Source organism: Camelina sativa, chromosome 12 (assembly GCF_030686135.1).
Source record: "Camelina sativa cultivar CO46 ecotype springtype chromosome 12, ASM3068613v1".
Lineage (NCBI taxonomy): Eukaryota > Viridiplantae > Streptophyta > Magnoliopsida > Brassicales > Brassicaceae > Camelina > Camelina sativa.
Genome location: NC_141891.1, coordinates 11894056 through 11912337, shown reverse-complemented (window position 1 = coordinate 11912337; position 18282 = coordinate 11894056). Strand labels below are relative to the sequence as shown.

Genomic DNA, 18282 nt, shown 5'->3' with positions numbered 1-18282 from the left:
ATGCAGGGGTAAAAGGGTAATTCGCATTAATCTAGTTTTAAACATTGTTTTTTACGGTTAATTTAATTTAATCATCTGCAAAAGCTAAGACAAAAGGAACTAAACAAGCTTTGAGTTGTTTTTAGGTGAACACATTCATCACATTGCTTGCTCGTTACTACTCTAATCAGAGATCAGTCTTTTTTGTCTCCATCTTCCTTCTTCCATTCCCATATGACTTTATAAGGCTGCATTGAGCCTTCTGCAACATTCTCAACAGATGAAGCTTCCCTTCTAAAAACAGCTATCTGAGAAGCAAAACCGGGTTCTACTTCACCAGACCCACCAACACCACTGAACTCGACGCTGTAGTTATGGACTTTGGCCAGCTTAGACGCCCAGTTGTTAAACTGTTCTCTTGTCCACTCGAATTTGTGGTCGTGGTTCCTGAATTTAGGAAGCTGTGACTCGGTTTTGTCTTCTTCTTGGGTTTCAGGTGTAGACCGCTGGAGGATTGTGTTGAACTCGAAGTTTGGTGTTGATACAATCAGGAGCTTGGGGCGAAACAAGCTCAGAACTATTTCCCCAAATTGACAGGCTTGATCTTCTTCCATGTGCTCAATAACCTACAGATTCAGAACAGATTATATGCAACGCTTAACCAGACAGTTTGCTTTTGATGAACATGCACAAACTTTTAAGGAATAAAGCAGATGACAGGAGAACCACCTCTAAGCAAGTGCCGATGTCTACGTCATACAGCCTAGAGTCAAACTCAAGGATGGAACCATCATAAAGTGTAGCAGATTTGACGTTGCAATCTTCCTTGTTTAGTTTTATATGTAGCATCTGAAGTTGATACACAGAAACATACGTAAATCTACCATTTCTTTTCGATTACACAAATGCAGCCTTCATCAAACACACATCAATTTTCTTGATGCACTAGTCTCATCAAGTTATTTCTTCTACTAGCGGGAGTAAAAAAACAGTGGTATGCGATTTTGAATACCTTAGCAGCACGGGCAAGACCCTTCGGTGAAATGTCAACACCGATAATGGTTTGAAGTGAAGTTGGATAGTCAAGTAGAGAGTCTAATAAACTTCCAGATCCGCATCCAAAATCAACCTGTAACGAGAAATAGAGGTGTCATCTTACGCTTAATTACAGTGCTACCAATTAGGACAAGTGAGACTCAAAACAATTGAAGAAGTCTTGAATTTAGAGTCCCAATAAGCAGGAAGACATTAAGATATAAAGAGCTTACCAAAGTAGAAGCGGATGATTCTCTTATATGTTTCAGTGCATATTCAACACGCTGTTTTGAAAGTGGAGGTTTGAAAAAAGCCGCCTCCATTCGTTCTTCTGATGGTCCTTTCACACCCAGCAAAAGTATACTGTAATTTAAAGTTGGATGTTCTGTGAAAGAAAAAAGCAGAGAAATTCATCAGTATCACATATAAATGTTCATGGAATCTCTTAACTTTTGTTCATCCTCTGCCGTCAGCTATAAAAGCTCGATACAGCAAAGGTGAATTGTTATTTGTTAATAATGATGCTACCTTACATAACTTTGCCTAGAATTTTGTACTTACTAGTAAGTAAGTTCACTAATGAAGGCAGTACAAATATCAACATTTGATAAACACCTTTTTTTTTCTTCCAACCAGAAAATCGTTTTCAGAAACCATCCTATAACATCCAACAAATGTAAACATTAGAAGCAATACCTGATAGGAGCGAGCGGACTGTCACAGTATCAGCAGAAGCAGCCAAAATCAAAGCTTCTGGAGCATCAGAGAGTGTAGTACTAAAAGAAGCATATTCACCCACAGTCATCTGAGTAACAGCTGATTCTATATGTGGATTCATGGATCCAGTCCCTACCTCAAACTCTATCTCTTCATTGCTTTCAATGAGTTCTATTAAGGGTTCACAATTAGCCGAATACTCAGCATCCACCTCAGATTCCATATCTTCATTGCTTTCGATGTCATCACTTGCAGATTCACCATCACTCGAATTTTCAGGATCCACTGCCAAAGACAAAGAATAGCATATACTAACCACAGAACCATTTGTTATAGATTGAACACGCTTCTCTGCTAATGGCACATTTGTGGTTTTTGATTCAGAACTGTCTCCATTTTGGATAATCGGAGGGGCCGCAAAAACATTAGGAGTTGAAAATATGATATCCTCGTCGTCATCTGTATCAGATGGTTGCTCCACATCCAGGTTATCGAAGAACTTACTAAACCATAGGAGGGCTTTTAATGAAGCATTCTGAATGGCATCATTTTCCTTCTCATAGAATTTTCTCGGTGAACATTCTAAAACCAAATCCTGAGACTTTGTAAAAATTTTCACTTCACATCTAAACCTGATCCCTGATCCTGGTGTATCTTCTTTTCCCCTACTTAAATTATCATTATCAGCATCGTCAACTTCTGAGACCTTCAACTTCTTGTGAGATCTGAATATGTCAGATAACGATTTCACAGGAGCATTGGATGAAGAAAAGACGGGTTCTGCTAGTCGGTGCTGGTGGCAGAACATGCAGAGAACCTCCCTGGGGAATGGACCTCTCCAATTAGATTTTGTAGTGAATGAAGAAGGCAACTGTGCAGCAATTACTGCTTGACGTGAAATTTTGTAGATTCCATTGGGTGTCATACCACAACATATCCTGCAGAAGCCACAACGCTAATGTCATACATCAGTTCATAATAAGATATGCAATGCTTCATCGGAAGGCCAAGACAAACGTCAAAAATGCAATATGTCAGCGTTAGTAGACGTAAGTAATGCAATGTTAGACAGAAAACTGAGCAAAAGTTAGTAGGAGAAAGTGACCTGTAAAATGACTTCACAGTTACATCATCACAGTCAAGATCGTTGGACTTCCATCGATAACCAACAGATGCCAAGATAGCATCCCCGAAAATATCTTGACCACAAATGTAACTTGCTCGTGCATTCCTAGTTTTTTCAGTATGAGATGAGTCTTCATTTGAACATCCAGAAGCTTCTGATGATTTATCAGAGGACTTGCTCGGAATAGCAGAGTACAATCTACACTCAGAACCACAGGAAGCTTTGCCAAAAGTCCTGTTGAAAAGCAAAAATACTTTCAAGCCAGATTAACACCAAGAATGCTCCACTTACTAATAGGAAAAAAAAAACAATATAATCACCTGGATATCATCACTTGGTTACCACTTTTCAAACCGAGCCTTTCAGCAATACTATCCAAGTAATGCCGGTCTGATGAAATGTAAAGAGTATCTAGCTCAACAACCTCCTCACCGAGACATGGTATAAATACAGCCGCGAGTTCTCTGCTAAGTAGGGAATCAGATACATGAGTAGCTAGTGCTTCTACAATTTCTGAAGGGTATGGATTTTTCCTTCGGAGTGAAGATTCATCTGGAGATGCGACAATATAGTCCGACAACTTTGCAGCAGCCTTAATGACATAAGAAATGACCAGAGAAGGATCTGATTCCACAGAAGGATTAATGATTTTACAACGACTATTAATCTTTGCATCAAATGTAGCAATGACAGAAACAGGAACTGAGCCGCAACAATCACCATCCCTTCGCAATACTGCTCTAAGGTGAGCTCCTAGAGGATGTTCAGCTGAAAGAAACTGCAACCGAATAATATAAGATATTATTTTGATCAAAGTATTGTATAAATAGAAATCAGAAAGTTCTTTTGAGATACATACCTCATCAGAAAATATATACTTAATGCGTCCAACGATCTCATCCCAAGCTTCATCTACAGTAAGATCATCATTCTGAGGACGAATGCCTAGCTGCAAAATGAATGGTACTGTTTTTGTTATATCATAAGAGATACCAAAATATCAAAAAGAGACACATACAAGGAAGCATACCTTCTCAAGAGCCAATTCAGCAGCAGATTGTTCAGAATCCTTCTTCTTCTTGAATACATTTGAAACAACAGAAAAGTCTGGTAGCTCCAAGTGGCAGCGATAGAGACATGGGCCTTTCTGAGGTATTGCCAAACCTGGACAACCACTCTGAGAAGAATCATGAACTTCCTCAACTCTATAGCTCGCTTTAGCACCAAACTTCTGATGTATAATTGCCTTCGGGGTAGGAGTACGCTTCCCACCACCCGCCATCATAAACGCAATGTAGCTTCTTCAATACACTGAGACAAACAAAGGGTCATATATATATAAATATAAGCCAAAGATCAGGAAAGATGGTAACTTGACAATTAAAATCAAAGCCACATAAAACATTAACATACAAATAAAAAGTTCTAATTCTAACCAACATCAAATTTGATTGAGTTCCCACATTCTCAATGTTCTAATTCTAACCACTTTTTCTGCATTATTATAAGACTAGAGAATGATAAGTAAAGTCTCAGTCTTGCCAAAACCCAAATTATAAAACTAGAATCGATTACGCATGCCACGAAAAAAACAGAGAGAAGAAACACAAGAAAATAAGTAAAGTAACGATAATTTTCGTTCTGAGAGAGTACAGATAGAGGATTCGGGTACAAACCCAACAACAAAAAAGGGGTTTTGAGTGTAACATCAAGACAGACGAATCGTCATGACGAGAAACGAAGAGTCAATGAAATTGAATTTCATAAAGAGCCCAAAAGTTGTAAAAACGATTCAGACAAACCTAAAAGCACGAAGAATCAACAACGAACCTAAAGAGATGAGCAGAAGAATGTCATGTAAGAACCGAGGAGAGAACAACAGAGAAAAAGAGAGTGGGAGAGAGAATGGGGTTTTAGAGGAAAGAGGAAAGAGGAAAGAGGGTGTTCTGGTCATTTCATTGATGTAGTAGAATCGTTTCTTTATTTTTTCAACTTTTTATTTTATTCCCTATCCACCATTCTCTATTTTTAGAAGAAAATAATGTGTCATTTGTGACTTCTGTGTAATTGACAGTTTTATCACATTTCTTGTGCTTTCTGAAAAACATTAAAGATAATAAGCATCAAAGACCGTGTGATACAGAAGAAACATGCAGATTTCAAACAGTAATAAAATCTACATACTCAAAAAGAAGCTAAACAAAAAAAGGACACAAGTCTATTCTGGTTGATCAAAGATTAGTCTTTTTTGTCTCCATTTCTTCTTGTCCATTCCCAAGTGACTTTATAAGGCCGCATCGAGCCTTCCGAGTCCTTCCTTTTAACAGCAGACAAATATTTCCGTCTAAAAACAGCAATCTGAGAAGCAAATCCGGGTTCTATGTTGCCAGACCCACCAACACCGCTGAACTCGACGCTGTAGTGGTAGCCTTTGGCGAGCTTAGTTGCCCACTGGTTAAACTGTTTCCTTGTCCATTCGAACTTGTGGTCATGGTTCCTGAACTGGAGTGGCTGTGAAATGGATTTCTTTTTTGAGTTGTCTGGAGCACGCTTATGGAGAATTTTGTTGTACTCGTAGTTTGGTGTGGAGACAATCAGAAGTTTCGGGCGGAACAAGGTTAGAACTGTTTTCCCAAATTGACAGGCTTGATCTTCCTCCATGTGTTCAATGACCTACAGAGTCGGAACAGATTATATGTTAAAGTCAGATTTCTTTAAGGATAATACACATTTTTAAAAAAATATAAGAAAAGCTGATGATGAAGAAATGAAGCAAGAAAATAGAAGGGGACCTCTAAGCAAGTGCCGACGTCAATGTCTTGCAGCCTAGAATCAAACTCGAGGATAGAGCCATCATAGAGTGTAGTAGATTTGAGGTTGCAAGGTCCCTTGTTTAATTTCAAATGTAGCATCTGAAATTGAAACAATACATGCACACATATTTGATGTAAGTTAACAATCTTCATTCAACCATCTCTGAAGAGGATATAAAATACAATCTTCACATGTTACACAACTCATGAATCGCATAAATGCAGTTTTGATCAAACACATATCAAGCTTTAAGATGCATTTAGTCTCATCAGGTTAAGTCTCAGAGTTAGCATACCTTGGCAGCACGGGCAAGGCCCTTCTGTGAGATGTCAACACCGACCATGGTTTGAAGTGAAGTTGGATAGTCAAGTAAAGAGGCTAGTAAACTTCCAGACCCGCATCCAAAGTCAACCTGAAACAAGTATCAAGACTGGAATATTATAAGGAGTCCTAAAAAGAATCCTGAATCACAAGAAGCAGAAAGACAGATAATATATAAGAAACAAGAAGAGTCTACCAGAGTAGAAGCTGACGATTCTTTTATATGGTTCATTGCATATTCAACACGCTGTTTTGAAAGTGGGGGTTTGAAAAAATCCGCCTCCATTCGTTCTTCTGTCGGCCCTTTCACTCCCAACAAACGTACATTGTATTCCAAACCGGCTGAGAGTTCTGGTTGCATTTGTAACAAAAGATATGTCGTCAGTTGATAAAGTTACCTGAAAAAGCTAAGATTTCTCTATTAAACATTACAAGCGTTACCTGATAAGAGTGACTGAGTTCTCACAGTATCAGTGGCAGCAGCCAAAACCAAGCTTTCAGCAGGGTTATTAGTTAAAAAACAAGCATATTGTCCCACAGACATCTGAGTGACAACCGATTCAAGATGTGGATTCATAGATCCATTTCCTACCTCAAATTCTATCTCTTCATTGCTTTCGATGAGTTCTTTCAAGCATTCACTATTCCTCCAAAAGTCAGCATCAACCTCCACGGACACAGAATAGCATATGCTAACCAAGGAACCATCTGTTATGGATTGAACACGCTTCCGTTCACGTGGCATACCCGTGTTCCTTGATTTAGACCTGGGCTGTTCATACTTTCTACTACTTGGAAAAGCCCCTTTTATCATGACACTACGTTGAAAGAGCATATCCAGGTGTAGTTTCGAATAACATGGTTGATCTGGATCAGCATCAAGGTCATCGAATAACCCATTAAACCATGAGAGGGCTTTCAACGCAGCATTTTGAATAGCATGATTCTCCTTCTCATAGAAGTTACCCGGTGAGCAATCTAAAACCAAATCCTGTGACTTTGAGAGAATCTTCACTTCACATCTATACCCAGTCCCTGATCCTGGTATCTCGTCTTCTTCCCTTCTCATATACTGATTGTCGCTATCATCACATTCTGAGTCTTTCAGCTTCTGGTAGGATCTTAATATGCCAGACAGTGGTTTCACAGGGGATATAGTTACAGTAAAAATGGGTTCTGCTAGCTGTTGCTGGTGACAGAACATGCAGAGAATCTCCCTCGGGAATGGACCTCTCCAATTAGACTTTGAAGTGTACGAAAAAGGCAACTGTGCAGCAATTAGTGCTTGTCGGGAGAATTTATAGATACCATTAGGAGACATACCGCAACATATCCTACATGTAGCCAAAAACATGATAAGATAATTAGTGCATCAGCGGGGAAGACCAAAAGATATACAAAAGAAGAAGATAAAAACTTAAACAGAGCAAAAGTTGGTAGGAGTAGAGACCTGTAAAATGACTTTAAAGTTACATCATCGTGTTCAAGATCATGGGACCTCCATGGATAACCAACAGATGCCACAATCGCATCACCGTGAATATCTAGACCACTAACAAAACTAGCTTTTGCATTCCGAGACTTTTCAAGATGTGATGATTCATTAATTGGACGTTTTTCACGGGATTTCCATGAATGATTCAACTTAGTTATGGCAGCGTATACTCTACACTCTAAGCCAGAGTCAGTTTTGCCAATAGTCCTGTTGAAAAAATCCAAAAAGAGTTTTAATCAGATTAACACCAAGAAAGCTCCATTAATTGACAAAAAGGAAAATTTCATCACCTTTTTGATATCATCACTTGGCTGCCATCCTTCAACCCAAGCTTTTCAGCAATAATATCCAAGTAATACCGACCTGATGAAATATCAAGAGTGACTGGCTTAACAGCCTCTTCACCATCAACGCTACATTGTAAATGCACAGCCTCAAATTTTATGCTTTCTACTTGAGTAGCCAATGTTTTTATAATTGCTGAAGGGTATGGTTTTTTCCTCCGGAGTGAATCTTCATGCGGAGATACGACAACGTAGTCTGGCAACTTTGCAGCAGCCTTCATGACATAGGACATGAGCAAGCTAGGATCTGAGTCCACAGAAGGATTAATCACTTTACAACGACTGTTGATCTTTGTATCAAATGTAGCGATGACAGAAACAGGAACTGATCCGCAAAGTTCACCATCCCTTTGCAATGCCGCCCTAATGTGACCTCCAAGAGGATGATCAGCTGAAAGAAACTGCAATGGCAACAACTTAAAACATTAATGCCGAAAAACGTAAGTTGGTTAATTATATAATGTCATTTGCATAAAGACAACTCCCAGATTGCTTTTAGGCTTTTAGTCCAGTGATCAATTAATCAATAACCATTACTCATATTTACAAACCTACAGAAATCCAAAATTGCTTGTGACATACTAACCTCATCAGAAAATATATACTTGATGCGTTCAACGATATCATCCCAAGCTTCCTCCACTGTAATATCATCATCATTATAATCCAGTGGGTGAATGCCAAGCTGCAACATGAATAGTATCGTCTTCTTCTTTAGCATAACAACATTCAGAAAACAAAGATACAAAATACAGGAGATTAATATAACAAAACAAACCTTCTCGAGAGCCAATTCAGCAGCGGATTGTTCAGAATCCATCTCTTTCTTGAAGACGTTTGATACAACAGTAAAGTCAGGTAGCTGCAAGTGACATCGATAGAGGCATCCATTCGAAGAAGCATGAACTTCCTCAATTCTGTAACTTGCTTTAACACCAAACTTGTCATGTATAATTTCCTTAGGATTAAGAGTCTGCTTCTCCTCACCCGCCATTACAAACTCACTCTAGCTTCTCTAGACACTGAGACAAAACAAAAGAACTATACATGACTTGCATAGATCAGGGAAAATGGCAACTTTTGTGCAAACTGTACGACTGCACGGAACCCCAAAAAACTAGGGTTTTTCCTAAAGAGAGAGAACCTAAGAAGATGACCTAAATTCAGGGGTTAGCTAGAGGAGAAGATGGCTTAAATTATCAGTCTAGTTGAGTCTTGATTCCACAACAACATACAAAATGGTAAAATCCAAAGGAGAAAATTCAGATGAGTGAAGGATGTAAACAAACTCAAATCCGATAAAGTAATAGGCTTTACGGAGATGCCGCAGAAAACAGAGAGATGAAACAGAGGAACATGAGTCAAAGCAAGGATTTTTCCGCGCGAAGGGATCAAAAATTAAAAAAGAAAGGGTTGAAGTAACGTTACGAGGACCGAATCGTCCACAGAAACGAAGGATCAACGAAATCAAAATTTACAAAGAACCAAACGAAGCGAAACTTAAGAGACGAAAAGCAAGCAAGAAACAAAGACTTACCTTATAACAGTGTTGAGAGAAATGGCATGTAACTAGTTTTGAGCGTACAGAGGAAGCTGGGGATTTTCAAATGTAGCGGTGGGATGAAGAAAGCCAAGGGTGTATTGGTCATTACATTATTGTGGGGGTGTTTCCGTGATTTTTTTACTTCCCACTTCTAACAAATAGAGAGATTTGGTACCCGGAGATTCTGCAAAAATGGTTTGGTTCTTCATTGGACTTGTCATGTCGAAGTCAAGATCTTGATGTTTTAGGAATATAGCCAAAGACTGATTGTATATCAAATTCATTACGAATACAAAAAAGGAAAATGATATAAATGTGGATCGGTTTAGCGAGTAACACCGTTAAAAAAAAAAGATGTTAATTACCAACGGTGACGTTTGACTTTGCATTAACTTTGTTTAATCCTGTATAGAATGCTTTCATGCTTTATTCTGCACTAAGAGTAAATCCTGTATATAATGCTCTTTTATTACCAAAGATGTATACGAAGACACTGATTATTTTTACAGGGTCATTGTAAAGTTTGCCTCAGACTTCATCTTTGCCATTGTAAAAGTGTCTGAAGACACAAGAGAAGTCCTTTGTTTCATGCCCTTCCTCGCACATCTTCTTGTAACTGCAAACACACAAAAAAAACTCCAGCTTGATGATATGTGTGCATTGCTTCATTAAGGAGCTTTAAACACAGGTTTTAAAGTTGTTTTCATAAACTTCACAAGCCTTCTTTGTTAACACCGAGTCATCTTTTCAAGGAAAAAAACGTCTAGAAGAAAAGCTAGTGTAAGTACTCACATTTCTTGTGCTTTGGATATTAATGGGCTTTTGTGTCCAACTTCTTCAGCTGATGCTGCTGCGAGGTTTAGGTCTTTAGCCTGCATTTTGAATACCCAAAATCCATGAAAGAAACAAAAGAAATGGAGCTTTACAGATAGGATCAACAATATAAATATATATGTTAAGAAACTGACCATAAGTTTGGATGCGAAACCGCCATTGTAATCCCTTGAAGAGGGCACACCTTTCATCACTCCTGGAACTGGATTATATGCGTCGCTGTGGTTTTAAGAATATAATGAAGTTAAATTGGGATTTGTACTTAAATAGAAGGCGTTTATAAATTTGAAGAGGTCATTTTAGTTACATACCTACTCCAACATCGGCCACTAGATGTGTTTAACACTTCTGTTAAAGTGCTGGCAGATATTCCAAGAGACTGACCAAGAGCTAAGGCTTCTGAAGTGCCGAGCATACTAACAGCCATTGCCAAATTGTTACAAATCTTTGCAGCCTATGTTTGAAAAAAAGAACACGTCGTTTCTCAGTCTAGATTGAAAAGATTCATCCAGAGAATTGTGGATCCAAATATACCAATGATTAGATAAGAGGAACTGTAATAGAAAAAGTCACTAAAACATGGTATAACAGTGAACTTACAGATCCATTTCCTGAACCACCACAGTAGATGGAAGTTCTACCCATTGACTGAAGAATTGGTCTAGCAGCTAAGTAAGCATCTTCGGGACCTCCAACCTATAAACGTGCAATTGTATCAATGCCATTTTGCTGCTACATGAACATATAATCATTGAGTATCTATAAAGGATGTGATTCAAATATTGTAGAAGAAAAGAGAGTCGACAACATACCATGAAAGTGAGCGTACTAGCTTCTGCAGCAAGTACACCTCCAGAGACAGGAGCATCCAACATGACTGGCCTTTCCCAGTTATCTGCATCGAAGATGGTTAAAACTATATAAAATGAAACAAACTCGACTTGTTCACAAGAAGAACAAAATGAAGCTGTTGTTTACTCATAGTTAACTCATAAGAGCAAATACTATTATATGCTTTACCTCTCTTTTCTTTCAAATTACAATTAGAAACAGCAAGCGAGATTTTTCGAGTTGTTTGTGGATCAATAGTAGATGAATCTATAAACAAAGCAGGTCTTATTGCATTTTCTCCACGAAGCAACCCATCTCTTCCTGTGTACACATCCATCACCTACATGAATTAGAATCCTTTTTCTTCATAAAACCAATCAAGAGATCAACAAATAAAGGTTTTACATTCCTTCAGGCTTCAGGTTTCAACCATCTAAACATCCCAGTAACAGGAGTTAAACAACAGTACTATCTTGATTCTTGTAGACTATTATTTCCCAATAACGCATTGAATCATGCAACTAACATGACAATGTCCAAAACTGTTCTCACAAAAAAACTCTTGCTAGAGGCAATAATAACTTACGTGAGATGATGAAGGAAGCATGGTAATCACAACTTGGCTATCTTGTGCAACTTCATAAGGAGTTTCTCTAGCAGAGACTCCTAATTCAGCAAACATCTTCATAACATCACGATTTCTGTGATATCAAACACAAGTATACGAGCAAAAAGGTTAGACAACTCAAATGGATCAACCATTAACAAAATATGAAAATGGGCACTAAAGGGTAATTATTACATGTCATGAACGGTAACGTTATATCCAGCTTTAACTAGATTATTCACCATCCTAGACCCCATATTCCCAAGCCCTATGAAACCAACGTTCTGAGAAAAACAGAGAAAAATGAGAATTTCATTTACATAAATTTTGATCAGATTCACAAAACAATGAAAGACAAAATTCGTGTAAAACTATGCTCGATATTATAAAAGTTAAGACCTTTTTCTTCCAGCTACCTTAAAGATCATGTTTTTGGAACGTTATAAGCAAATGAGTAAAAGAGATCATGAAGAAAAGTTTTAAAACCAGAACCTGGAACTGATTTGAATTCTGAGACGACGAAGAGAATCGGCGGGGCCGTAGATAAGATCCAAACACGAAATTGGTTTTGAATTTGGTGAGACAAAGAAGAGACTGCGCTCTGCGAATCGCCATTGATGAAATTTTCAAGAGCTTTGTTTAGCAAAATAAGCAAAAGGAGAGTGAGTGAGTCTCAGACGCAAGTCCTCCTCTCTCATGATCAGATCATCTCACCAGCACACTCATGAGTCATCAATTTTGCTTTTTGAATAGATGACCCCTTTAGTTCCCAGTTTCTTCCGAAAGTGGACTATAACTTTTGAAATTATCAGTGTAAAAGCCAAAATAATTGTCCTGACCGGGTCTTGTCTATCCCGGTCTCACCTAGTCAACGTAGTCAGCATCTGAGGACCCCATTTCTTCTACATTTTACTACTAATAAATGTTGCTTTTCTCAATTATTAATTATCATTGATTTTTGACATAATTATTCATTATTCTTCTTCTTCTTTTTTTTTATATCTATTTCAGAATTTTAATTGGGATTCATTCTTTTTTCCTGGATTTCTCAAAAGAAAAAAAAATCATTTATAGGTTATTATCAGTGTTCAAGAAAGCAGTCAAGGCGGCCGCCTAGACGCCGTCTAGGCGCTCAGCAGACGCCTAGATGATCGTCTAAACCGCTTAAAATTATATTAATTTAATTTTAATATTTATTTTTGATTTTTAACTATAAATATATTTAAACTATCAAGTTTTATATATGTATATGTAATTATAAATGTTTATATGTTGTTAATATAACTTAAATAAATGTATTTTTCTTAATTTTGTTTACAATTTATAATTTTTTTATTTTTCTAACATATATTTATACATAATTTTATATATATAATGTTTTATGTTGTAAATGTCTAAACTGCTTAAAACCGTCTAGGCCCCGGTTAGGCGTTCTAGGCGCTAGGCGCTGAATCACCGCCCAAACACCGCCTAGCGCTTTCTTGAACACTGGTTATTATTAACTTATTCCCATTTTTTCTGTAAATTTTCTTGTAAATTTCATATTAGTTGCAATTTTTTTTAACAAGGATTTATTATTATTACTGCACTGCGCAATTCTCGCTTATTTTCCCAATGAGGTCAAAAAACTCACTGTGAAGTCAAAATGACAGTTTTAGCCTTCACTAAAGGCAAAGGGCAAAAGACTCAAAACCATATTGGATAAAACACTTTGGCGTCCACCATGAGTCACAGTCACTTAAACATTAGTTAGTGTAGGTCACCTTTTTTTTTTGTTCTTGCAGTCTTTTTTTGGATTCTTTTTTCCCGGGGCCATTCCTGGCGGGTGATAATTAAAAACTACCCTCTTCTCTTTAATCTTTAATATTTAATCTTTCCTAAGCACTACCCTCTTCTCTTTACCTGAAAAGACTATGAAAAAGTAAGCTTAAAATAATTCTCTCTCGTGAACCAATAAAAATAGTAAACTATTTTCTTGCTATTTTTTTTCAGTTTTATTTTCTTTTAATTTTTAGGGTTTTTGATTTTGTTGGTTGGTTGTGTTTTTTGTTTGGCCGTTCACAAGCTTCAAGACTTTTTTTTTTTATCTCTTTACAAGGTCCTTGTCGTTCATCACTGTCGTACGTGAAAACTAGCAAATTTTTCTTTCTCCTTTAATTTTTGTTTTTTTGGCTTCTTTCTTTTGTTTGTTAAAACAAGTGTGACAATCAATCTTTTGTTTGTTAAATGTTCTTTTAAATTTTGAAAGTGACCCACAACAAAGATTTCTCTCTCACTTGGCTTGGCTCAGTCTCTCTACAGTGTCTTTGAGAGAGTCAAATCCAAAACCCCGTGCACTGCATGAGCTAATTTACAAAATCATTCTGCTTCAAAGTCTTTGTCTTCCTTCTTCTTCACCTCTGTCGACATTGTTCCCATCCCACAGTGAAGCTTTTTTTTCATCTCTCCGTAAGTTTTTTAAAAAAATCCTCACTTTTTCTCATTTTATCTCTTTTGCTTTGTGATTAGGTTTTTAGATCTCGGAATGGGACCCCATATTCAATACCCCATTTTGTTCATTTAATGTTTTCTTTCCCCAGCTGATTCCCTCTGGTTCAAGTTTGTTCCTTCTCATTCACTATCATCCTGCATTTTAGTTTGATTGGGTTTAGTTTTTTCAGAAGATTTGTTCATCTGAGGTGAAGTCTCTCTTTAACTTCCGTTTTGTTTTGCGTTTTTTTGGTAAAATTTAGCTTCCGTTTTGTTTTTTTCTCTTATGGAAATGTTTGGTATTGTTGATTTTTTGCGGAAAGATTGAAACTTTTTATGGTAACATTGATGGGTTTTGTTTGTCTTGTTTCAGATTTACTTGGGGGCTTCCATGAATGTTCTGCGTTGGTGAGCTGGATATAAAGTTGTTGGCTTTCTGCAAAAGACTGTAGCTTTGGGGGAAATATAATGAAGTCAAGGATGAATCTATCTAGGAGGATTTTGTTACTCTCCATGTTTTTCCTGTCTGCAATGGGGCAACTTCCATCACAGGACATCATGGCATTACTTGAATTCAAGAAAGGAATCAAACATGACCCTACTGGTTTTGTCCTTAATTCATGGAACGATGAGTCTATTGACTTTAATGGTTGTCCTTCTTCTTGGAATGGTATTGTCTGCAATGGCGGTAATGTGGCTGGTGTTGTTTTGGATAATTTGGGCTTGACTGCTGATGCTGACTTCAGTCTCTTTTCCAACTTGACCAAGCTTGTGAAGCTATCTATGGCCAACAATTCCATTTCTGGTGGCTTACCTAATAATTTAGGCAGTTTCAAAAGCCTCCAGTTCCTGGATTTGTCTGATAACTTGTTCTCTTCCTCACTGCCTAAAGAGATTGGTAGATCAGTAAGCTTGAGGAATCTTTCTTTGGCTGGTAACAACCTCTCTGGTGAGATTCCGGAATCTATGAGTGGGTTGAGTTCTCTTCAGTCCTTGGATATGAGTCGCAACTCCTTATCTGGACCTTTGCCTAAGTCCTTGACAAGGCTGAACGATCTCTTGTACTTGAATCTGTCTTCTAATGGATTCACAGGGACAGTCCCAAGGGGCTTTGAGTTGATATCAAGCCTTGAAGTGCTTGATTTGCATGGTAACTCAATTGAAGGTAATCTTGATGGGCAGTTTTTCCTTTCAACGAATGCGAGCTATGTCGATATCAGTGGAAACAAATTGGTGACTACATCTGGGAAGCTGTTACCTGGTGTTTCTGAGAGCATCAAGCATTTAAATCTCAGCCATAATCAGCTTGAAGGTTCATTGACTAGTGGGTTTCAATTGTTTCAGAACATAAAAGTCTTGGATCTTAGCTACAACCAGTTATCTGGAGAGTTACCAGGTTTCAACTATGCCTATGATCTTCAAGTACTCAAGCTTAGCAACAACAGATTCTCAGGTTCCCTACCCAATAATTTGTTGAAAGGTGACTCTTTGCTTTTGACAACGCTGGATTTAAGTGGCAACAATCTCTCAGGTATGCTTTTAACATTATCTTCTACAGAGTGTGAATTGTTATATCTTAATAGTGGCCAATAAGAAAACTTGATTCTTTTTGTGTTCCAGGGCCAATAAGTTCTATCATGTCAACAACTCTTCACACTCTTGACCTTTCTTCAAATGCATTGACCGGGGAGCTTCCTCTCTTGACTGGGAGCTGTATACTACTTGATCTCTCAAACAACCAGTTTGAAGGAAATCTAACAAGATGGTCAAAATGGGAGAATATTGAGTACCTTGATCTCAGCCAGAACCATTTCACTGGGCCGTTCCCAGATGTAACTCCCCAGCTTCTGCGAGCAAACCATCTTAATCTTTCCTACAATAAGCTCACAGGCTCACTTCCAGATCGGATTCCTACGCATTATCCGAAACTTCAGGTACTTGACTTAAGTTCCAACAGCTTAGAAGGGCCAATCCCAAGTGCATTACTATCCATGTCCACTTTGGAGGAAATCCACCTTCAAAACAATGGCATGACAGGTAACATCGGACCCCTACCTTCTTCTGGTTCAAGAATCCGTCTTCTTGATCTCTCTCACAACCGGTTTGACGGCGATCTTCCTGGTGTGGTCGGATCTTTAACCAATCTTCAAGTGCTGAATCTCGCAGCAAATAATTTTTCTGGCTCTTTGCCTAGCTCCATGAATGGCATGGTCTCTCTAAGCTCATTAGACGTATCCCAGAATCATTTCACTGGACCACTCCCAAGCAACTTATCTCGCAGCCTTATGGCCTTTAACGTCTCATACAATGATCTATCAGGGACTGTGCCAGAGAATCTGAAGAACTTCCCTCCGCCTTCCTTTTATCCTGGAAACAGCAAACTCTCCTTGCCTGCTGGATCCTCTGGTTCAACAAGTGCATCAGAAGCTTCCACGAAGAGATCCAATTTACTTGTTAAGGTTGTTATAATAGTTTCGTGCGCCGTTGCTATAATTATTCTCATCCTTGTGGCTATCCTGCTTTTCTGCATCTGCAATTCAAGAAGACGCGAGGAGCGTACTATGACAGGTAAAGAAATTAATAGGCGGGCTCAAACAATCCCCTCAGGCAGTGGAGGTGGTATGGTTGTCTCTGCTGAGGATCTCGTTGCTTCAAGAAAAGGCTCATCATCTGAAATTCTCAGTCCAGATGAAAAACTAGCTGTTGCAACTGGTTTCTCTCCTTCCAAGACCAGCAATTTATCTTGGTCACCTGGCTCAGGAGATTCATTCCCAGCTGATCAGCAATTAGCACGGCTTGATGTTAGGTCACCAGATAGACTTGTGGGAGAGCTGCAGTTTCTGGATGATTCAATCAAGTTGACTCCAGAGGAACTATCGAGGGCACCAGCTGAAGTTCTTGGAAGAAGTAGCCATGGAACTTCTTACAGGGCAACGCTGGATAATGGAGTGTTTTTAACCGTGAAATGGCTAAGAGAAGGCGTGGCAAAGCAAAGAAAGGAGTTTGCTAAAGAAGTGAAAAAGTTTTCTAACATTAGACATCCTAATGTTGTGACTCTCCGAGGGTACTATTGGGGTCCAACACAACACGAAAAGCTTATTCTCTCAGACTTTATATCGCCAGGAAGCCTCGCCAGCTTCCTTTACGGTAACGCTCCTTTCAAATAAACTTCTCTAAGTATTATATGTATCTGCAGTACTTTTCATCAAGCTTATGATTCTTGTTTGATCTCCAGATCGACCAGGCAGGAAAGGCCCTCCCTTAGCCTGGATTCAACGGTTGAAAATTGCAGTTGATGTCGCACGTGGTCTAAACTATCTCCATTTCGACAGAGCTGTCCCACACGGTAACCTCAAGGCAACAAACATTCTCTTAGATGGAGCAGAGCTAAACGCACGTGTAGCAGATTACTGCCTCCACCGTCTCATGACACAAGCAGGCACAGTCGAGCAGATTCTAGACGCAGGAATCCTCGGCTACCGAGCTCCTGAGCTAGCAGCTTCAAGAAAACCGTTACCTTCTTTTAAGTCAGATGTGTATGCATTCGGTGTGATACTTCTCGAGATCCTAACGGGAAGATGTGCGGGAGATGTGATCACAGGTGAACAAGAAGGTGTTGATTTAACCGATTGGGTGAGGTTACGTGTAGCAGAAGGGCGTGGTGCGGAATGCTTTGATTCGGTCTTGACTCAGGAAATGGGAAGTGATCCGGTTACAGAGAAAGGCATGAAAGAAGTTCTTGGGATTGCTTTGAGGTGTATAAGATCAGTTTCAGAGAGACCTGGTATTAAGACCATTTATGAAGATCTTTCTTCGATTTAGGAACCCAACAAGGTGTTTGCTATTCCTTCTGTCTTTTTTTTTTTAATATGTTTTGTAGGTTCCAATGGAGTTTGGTCCCTCTGATTGTGTTCTCCTTTGTCAAGTTCATGCTTTTGTTTCTGGAGAAGCATGCTCTTGATTCAAGCTAGTAGTAGTAGTGTGTTGAATTCTAGTAGTCTTTTTCTTATAACATTTTCCCTGTAAAAAAAGAAAACGTAATCTGCTCATGTCTCATGAGTAGTGAATGAAATTTCATTTTTTTTTCCTCTGTTCACTGAAGAGAACGTAATCTGCTATATGGTGTGTTCTATGTTCCGGTTAGACTTAACCGAGTCTTTGAATTAG

At 38.5% G+C, this 18282-nt stretch overlaps 4 protein-coding genes across 13 annotated transcripts; 1 reads left to right on the top strand and 3 right to left on the bottom strand.

Moving 5' to 3' along the window:
- Position 1: 1 nt before the first annotated feature.
- On the bottom strand, positions 2-4825 carry LOC147930421 (small RNA 2'-O-methyltransferase-like). Of its 3 annotated transcripts, none has more exons than XM_087478964.1 (10): positions 4688-4825; positions 3888-4168; positions 3717-3806; positions 3178-3635; positions 2837-3091; positions 1711-2669; positions 1248-1399; positions 992-1108; positions 709-828; positions 2-605 (listed from the first exon to the last, which is right to left on the bottom strand). In XM_087478964.1, exons 2-10 carry the CDS (start codon positions 4140-4142, stop codon positions 174-176), a joined length of 2838 nt encoding a protein of 945 aa, XP_087335090.1. In that variant the 5' UTR covers positions 4143-4168; positions 4688-4825; the 3' UTR covers positions 2-173. The 3 variants fall into 3 exon arrangements, with proteins under 3 accessions (XP_087335090.1, XP_087335091.1, XP_087335089.1); XM_087478965.1 differs by having other exon boundaries at positions 4660-4791; XM_087478963.1 differs by having other exon boundaries at positions 3178-3806; positions 4688-4808.
- Positions 4826-4941: 116 nt separating this feature from the next.
- On the bottom strand, positions 4942-9834 carry LOC104731463 (small RNA 2'-O-methyltransferase). Of its 2 annotated transcripts, XM_087478967.1 has the most exons (11): positions 9740-9834; positions 9369-9637; positions 8610-8853; positions 8418-8516; positions 7778-8232; positions 7443-7694; positions 6434-7326; positions 6189-6343; positions 5967-6083; positions 5650-5769; positions 4942-5530 (listed from the first exon to the last, which is right to left on the bottom strand). In XM_087478967.1, the coding sequence occupies exons 3-11, from the start codon at positions 8823-8825 to the stop codon at positions 5096-5098; spliced, it is 2742 nt and encodes a 913-aa protein (XP_087335093.1). In that variant the 5' UTR covers positions 8826-8853; positions 9369-9637; positions 9740-9834; the 3' UTR covers positions 4942-5095. The 2 variants fall into 2 exon arrangements, with proteins under 2 accessions (XP_087335093.1, XP_087335092.1); XM_087478966.1 differs by lacking the exon at positions 9740-9834 and having other exon boundaries at positions 8418-8853; positions 9369-9509.
- LOC104731464 (putative 3-hydroxyisobutyrate dehydrogenase, mitochondrial) lies at positions 9827-12461 on the bottom strand. Of its 4 annotated transcripts, none has more exons than XM_010450839.3 (10): positions 12139-12461; positions 11842-11930; positions 11626-11740; positions 11229-11379; positions 11021-11103; positions 10809-10904; positions 10520-10662; positions 10343-10427; positions 10167-10246; positions 9827-9990 (listed from the first exon to the last, which is right to left on the bottom strand). In XM_010450839.3, the coding sequence occupies exons 1-10, from the start codon at positions 12259-12261 to the stop codon at positions 9903-9905; spliced, it is 1053 nt and encodes a 350-aa protein (XP_010449141.1). In that variant the 5' UTR covers positions 12262-12461; the 3' UTR covers positions 9827-9902. The 4 variants fall into 4 exon arrangements, with proteins under 4 accessions (XP_010449141.1, XP_087335094.1, XP_019089482.1 ...); XM_087478968.1 differs by having other exon boundaries at positions 11229-11360; positions 12139-12380; XM_019233937.2 differs by lacking the exon at positions 11842-11930.
- A 901-nt stretch (positions 12462-13362) lies between these two features.
- Positions 13363-18211, top strand: LOC104731461 (LRR receptor-like serine/threonine-protein kinase GHR1). Of its 4 annotated transcripts, XM_010450836.3 has the most exons (5): positions 13363-14094; positions 14226-14324; positions 14489-15646; positions 15736-17262; positions 17351-18211. In XM_010450836.3, the coding sequence occupies exons 3-5, from the start codon at positions 14584-14586 to the stop codon at positions 17935-17937; spliced, it is 3177 nt and encodes a 1058-aa protein (XP_010449138.1). In that variant the 5' UTR covers positions 13363-14094; positions 14226-14324; positions 14489-14583; the 3' UTR covers positions 17938-18211. The 4 variants fall into 4 exon arrangements, with proteins under 4 accessions (XP_010449138.1, XP_087335088.1, XP_010449137.1 ...); XM_087478962.1 differs by lacking the exon at positions 14226-14324 and having other exon boundaries at positions 13363-13567; XM_010450835.3 differs by lacking the exon at positions 14226-14324 and having other exon boundaries at positions 13427-14094.
- The last annotated feature ends 71 nt before the right edge of the window (positions 18212-18282 follow it).

What these genes read in the sequence shown, in the direction of transcription:
- LOC104731461 (XM_087478962.1), top strand. Translation starts at nt 14,584, where the DNA reads ATGAAGTCAAGGATGAATCTATCTAGGAGGATTTTGTTACTCTCCATG. An exon ending in AAGTGGCAACAATCTCTCAG is followed by an intron (nt 15,647 to 15,735) that starts GTATGCTTTTAA and finishes TTTGTGTTCCAG; the next exon opens with GGCCAATAAGTTCTATCATG. An exon ending in CCTCGCCAGCTTCCTTTACG is followed by an intron (nt 17,263 to 17,350) that starts GTAACGCTCCTT and finishes TTTGATCTCCAG; the next exon opens with ATCGACCAGGCAGGAAAGGC.
- LOC104731464 (XM_010450839.3), bottom strand. Translation starts at nt 12,261, where the DNA reads ATGGCGATTCGCAGAGCGCAGTCTCTTCTTTGTCTCACCAAATTCAAA. An exon ending in TGCTTCCTTCATCATCTCAC is followed by an intron (nt 11,380 to 11,625) that starts GTAAGTTATTAT and finishes TAATTCATGTAG; the next exon opens with GTGATGGATGTGTACACAGG. An exon ending in TAATTTGAAAGAAAAGAGAG is followed by an intron (nt 11,104 to 11,228) that starts GTAAAGCATATA and finishes TCTTCGATGCAG; the next exon opens with ATAACTGGGAAAGGCCAGTC.
- LOC104731463 (XM_087478966.1), bottom strand. Translation starts at nt 8,825, where the DNA reads ATGGCGGGTGAGGAGAAGCAGACTCTTAATCCTAAGGAAATTATACAT. An exon ending in AACTCAGTCACTCTTATCAG is followed by an intron (nt 6,344 to 6,433) that starts GTAACGCTTGTA and finishes AAATGCAACCAG; the next exon opens with AACTCTCAGCCGGTTTGGAA. An exon ending in ACGTCGGCACTTGCTTAGAG is followed by an intron (nt 5,531 to 5,649) that starts GTCCCCTTCTAT and finishes CCGACTCTGTAG; the next exon opens with GTCATTGAACACATGGAGGA.
- LOC147930421 (XM_087478963.1), bottom strand. Translation starts at nt 4,142, where the DNA reads ATGATGGCGGGTGGTGGGAAGCGTACTCCTACCCCGAAGGCAATTATA. An exon ending in AGTCCGCTCGCTCCTATCAG is followed by an intron (nt 1,400 to 1,710) that starts GTATTGCTTCTA and finishes TTTCTTTCACAG; the next exon opens with AACATCCAACTTTAAATTAC. An exon ending in GTCTTGCCCGTGCTGCTAAG is followed by an intron (nt 829 to 991) that starts GTATTCAAAATC and finishes TATCAACTTCAG; the next exon opens with ATGCTACATATAAAACTAAA.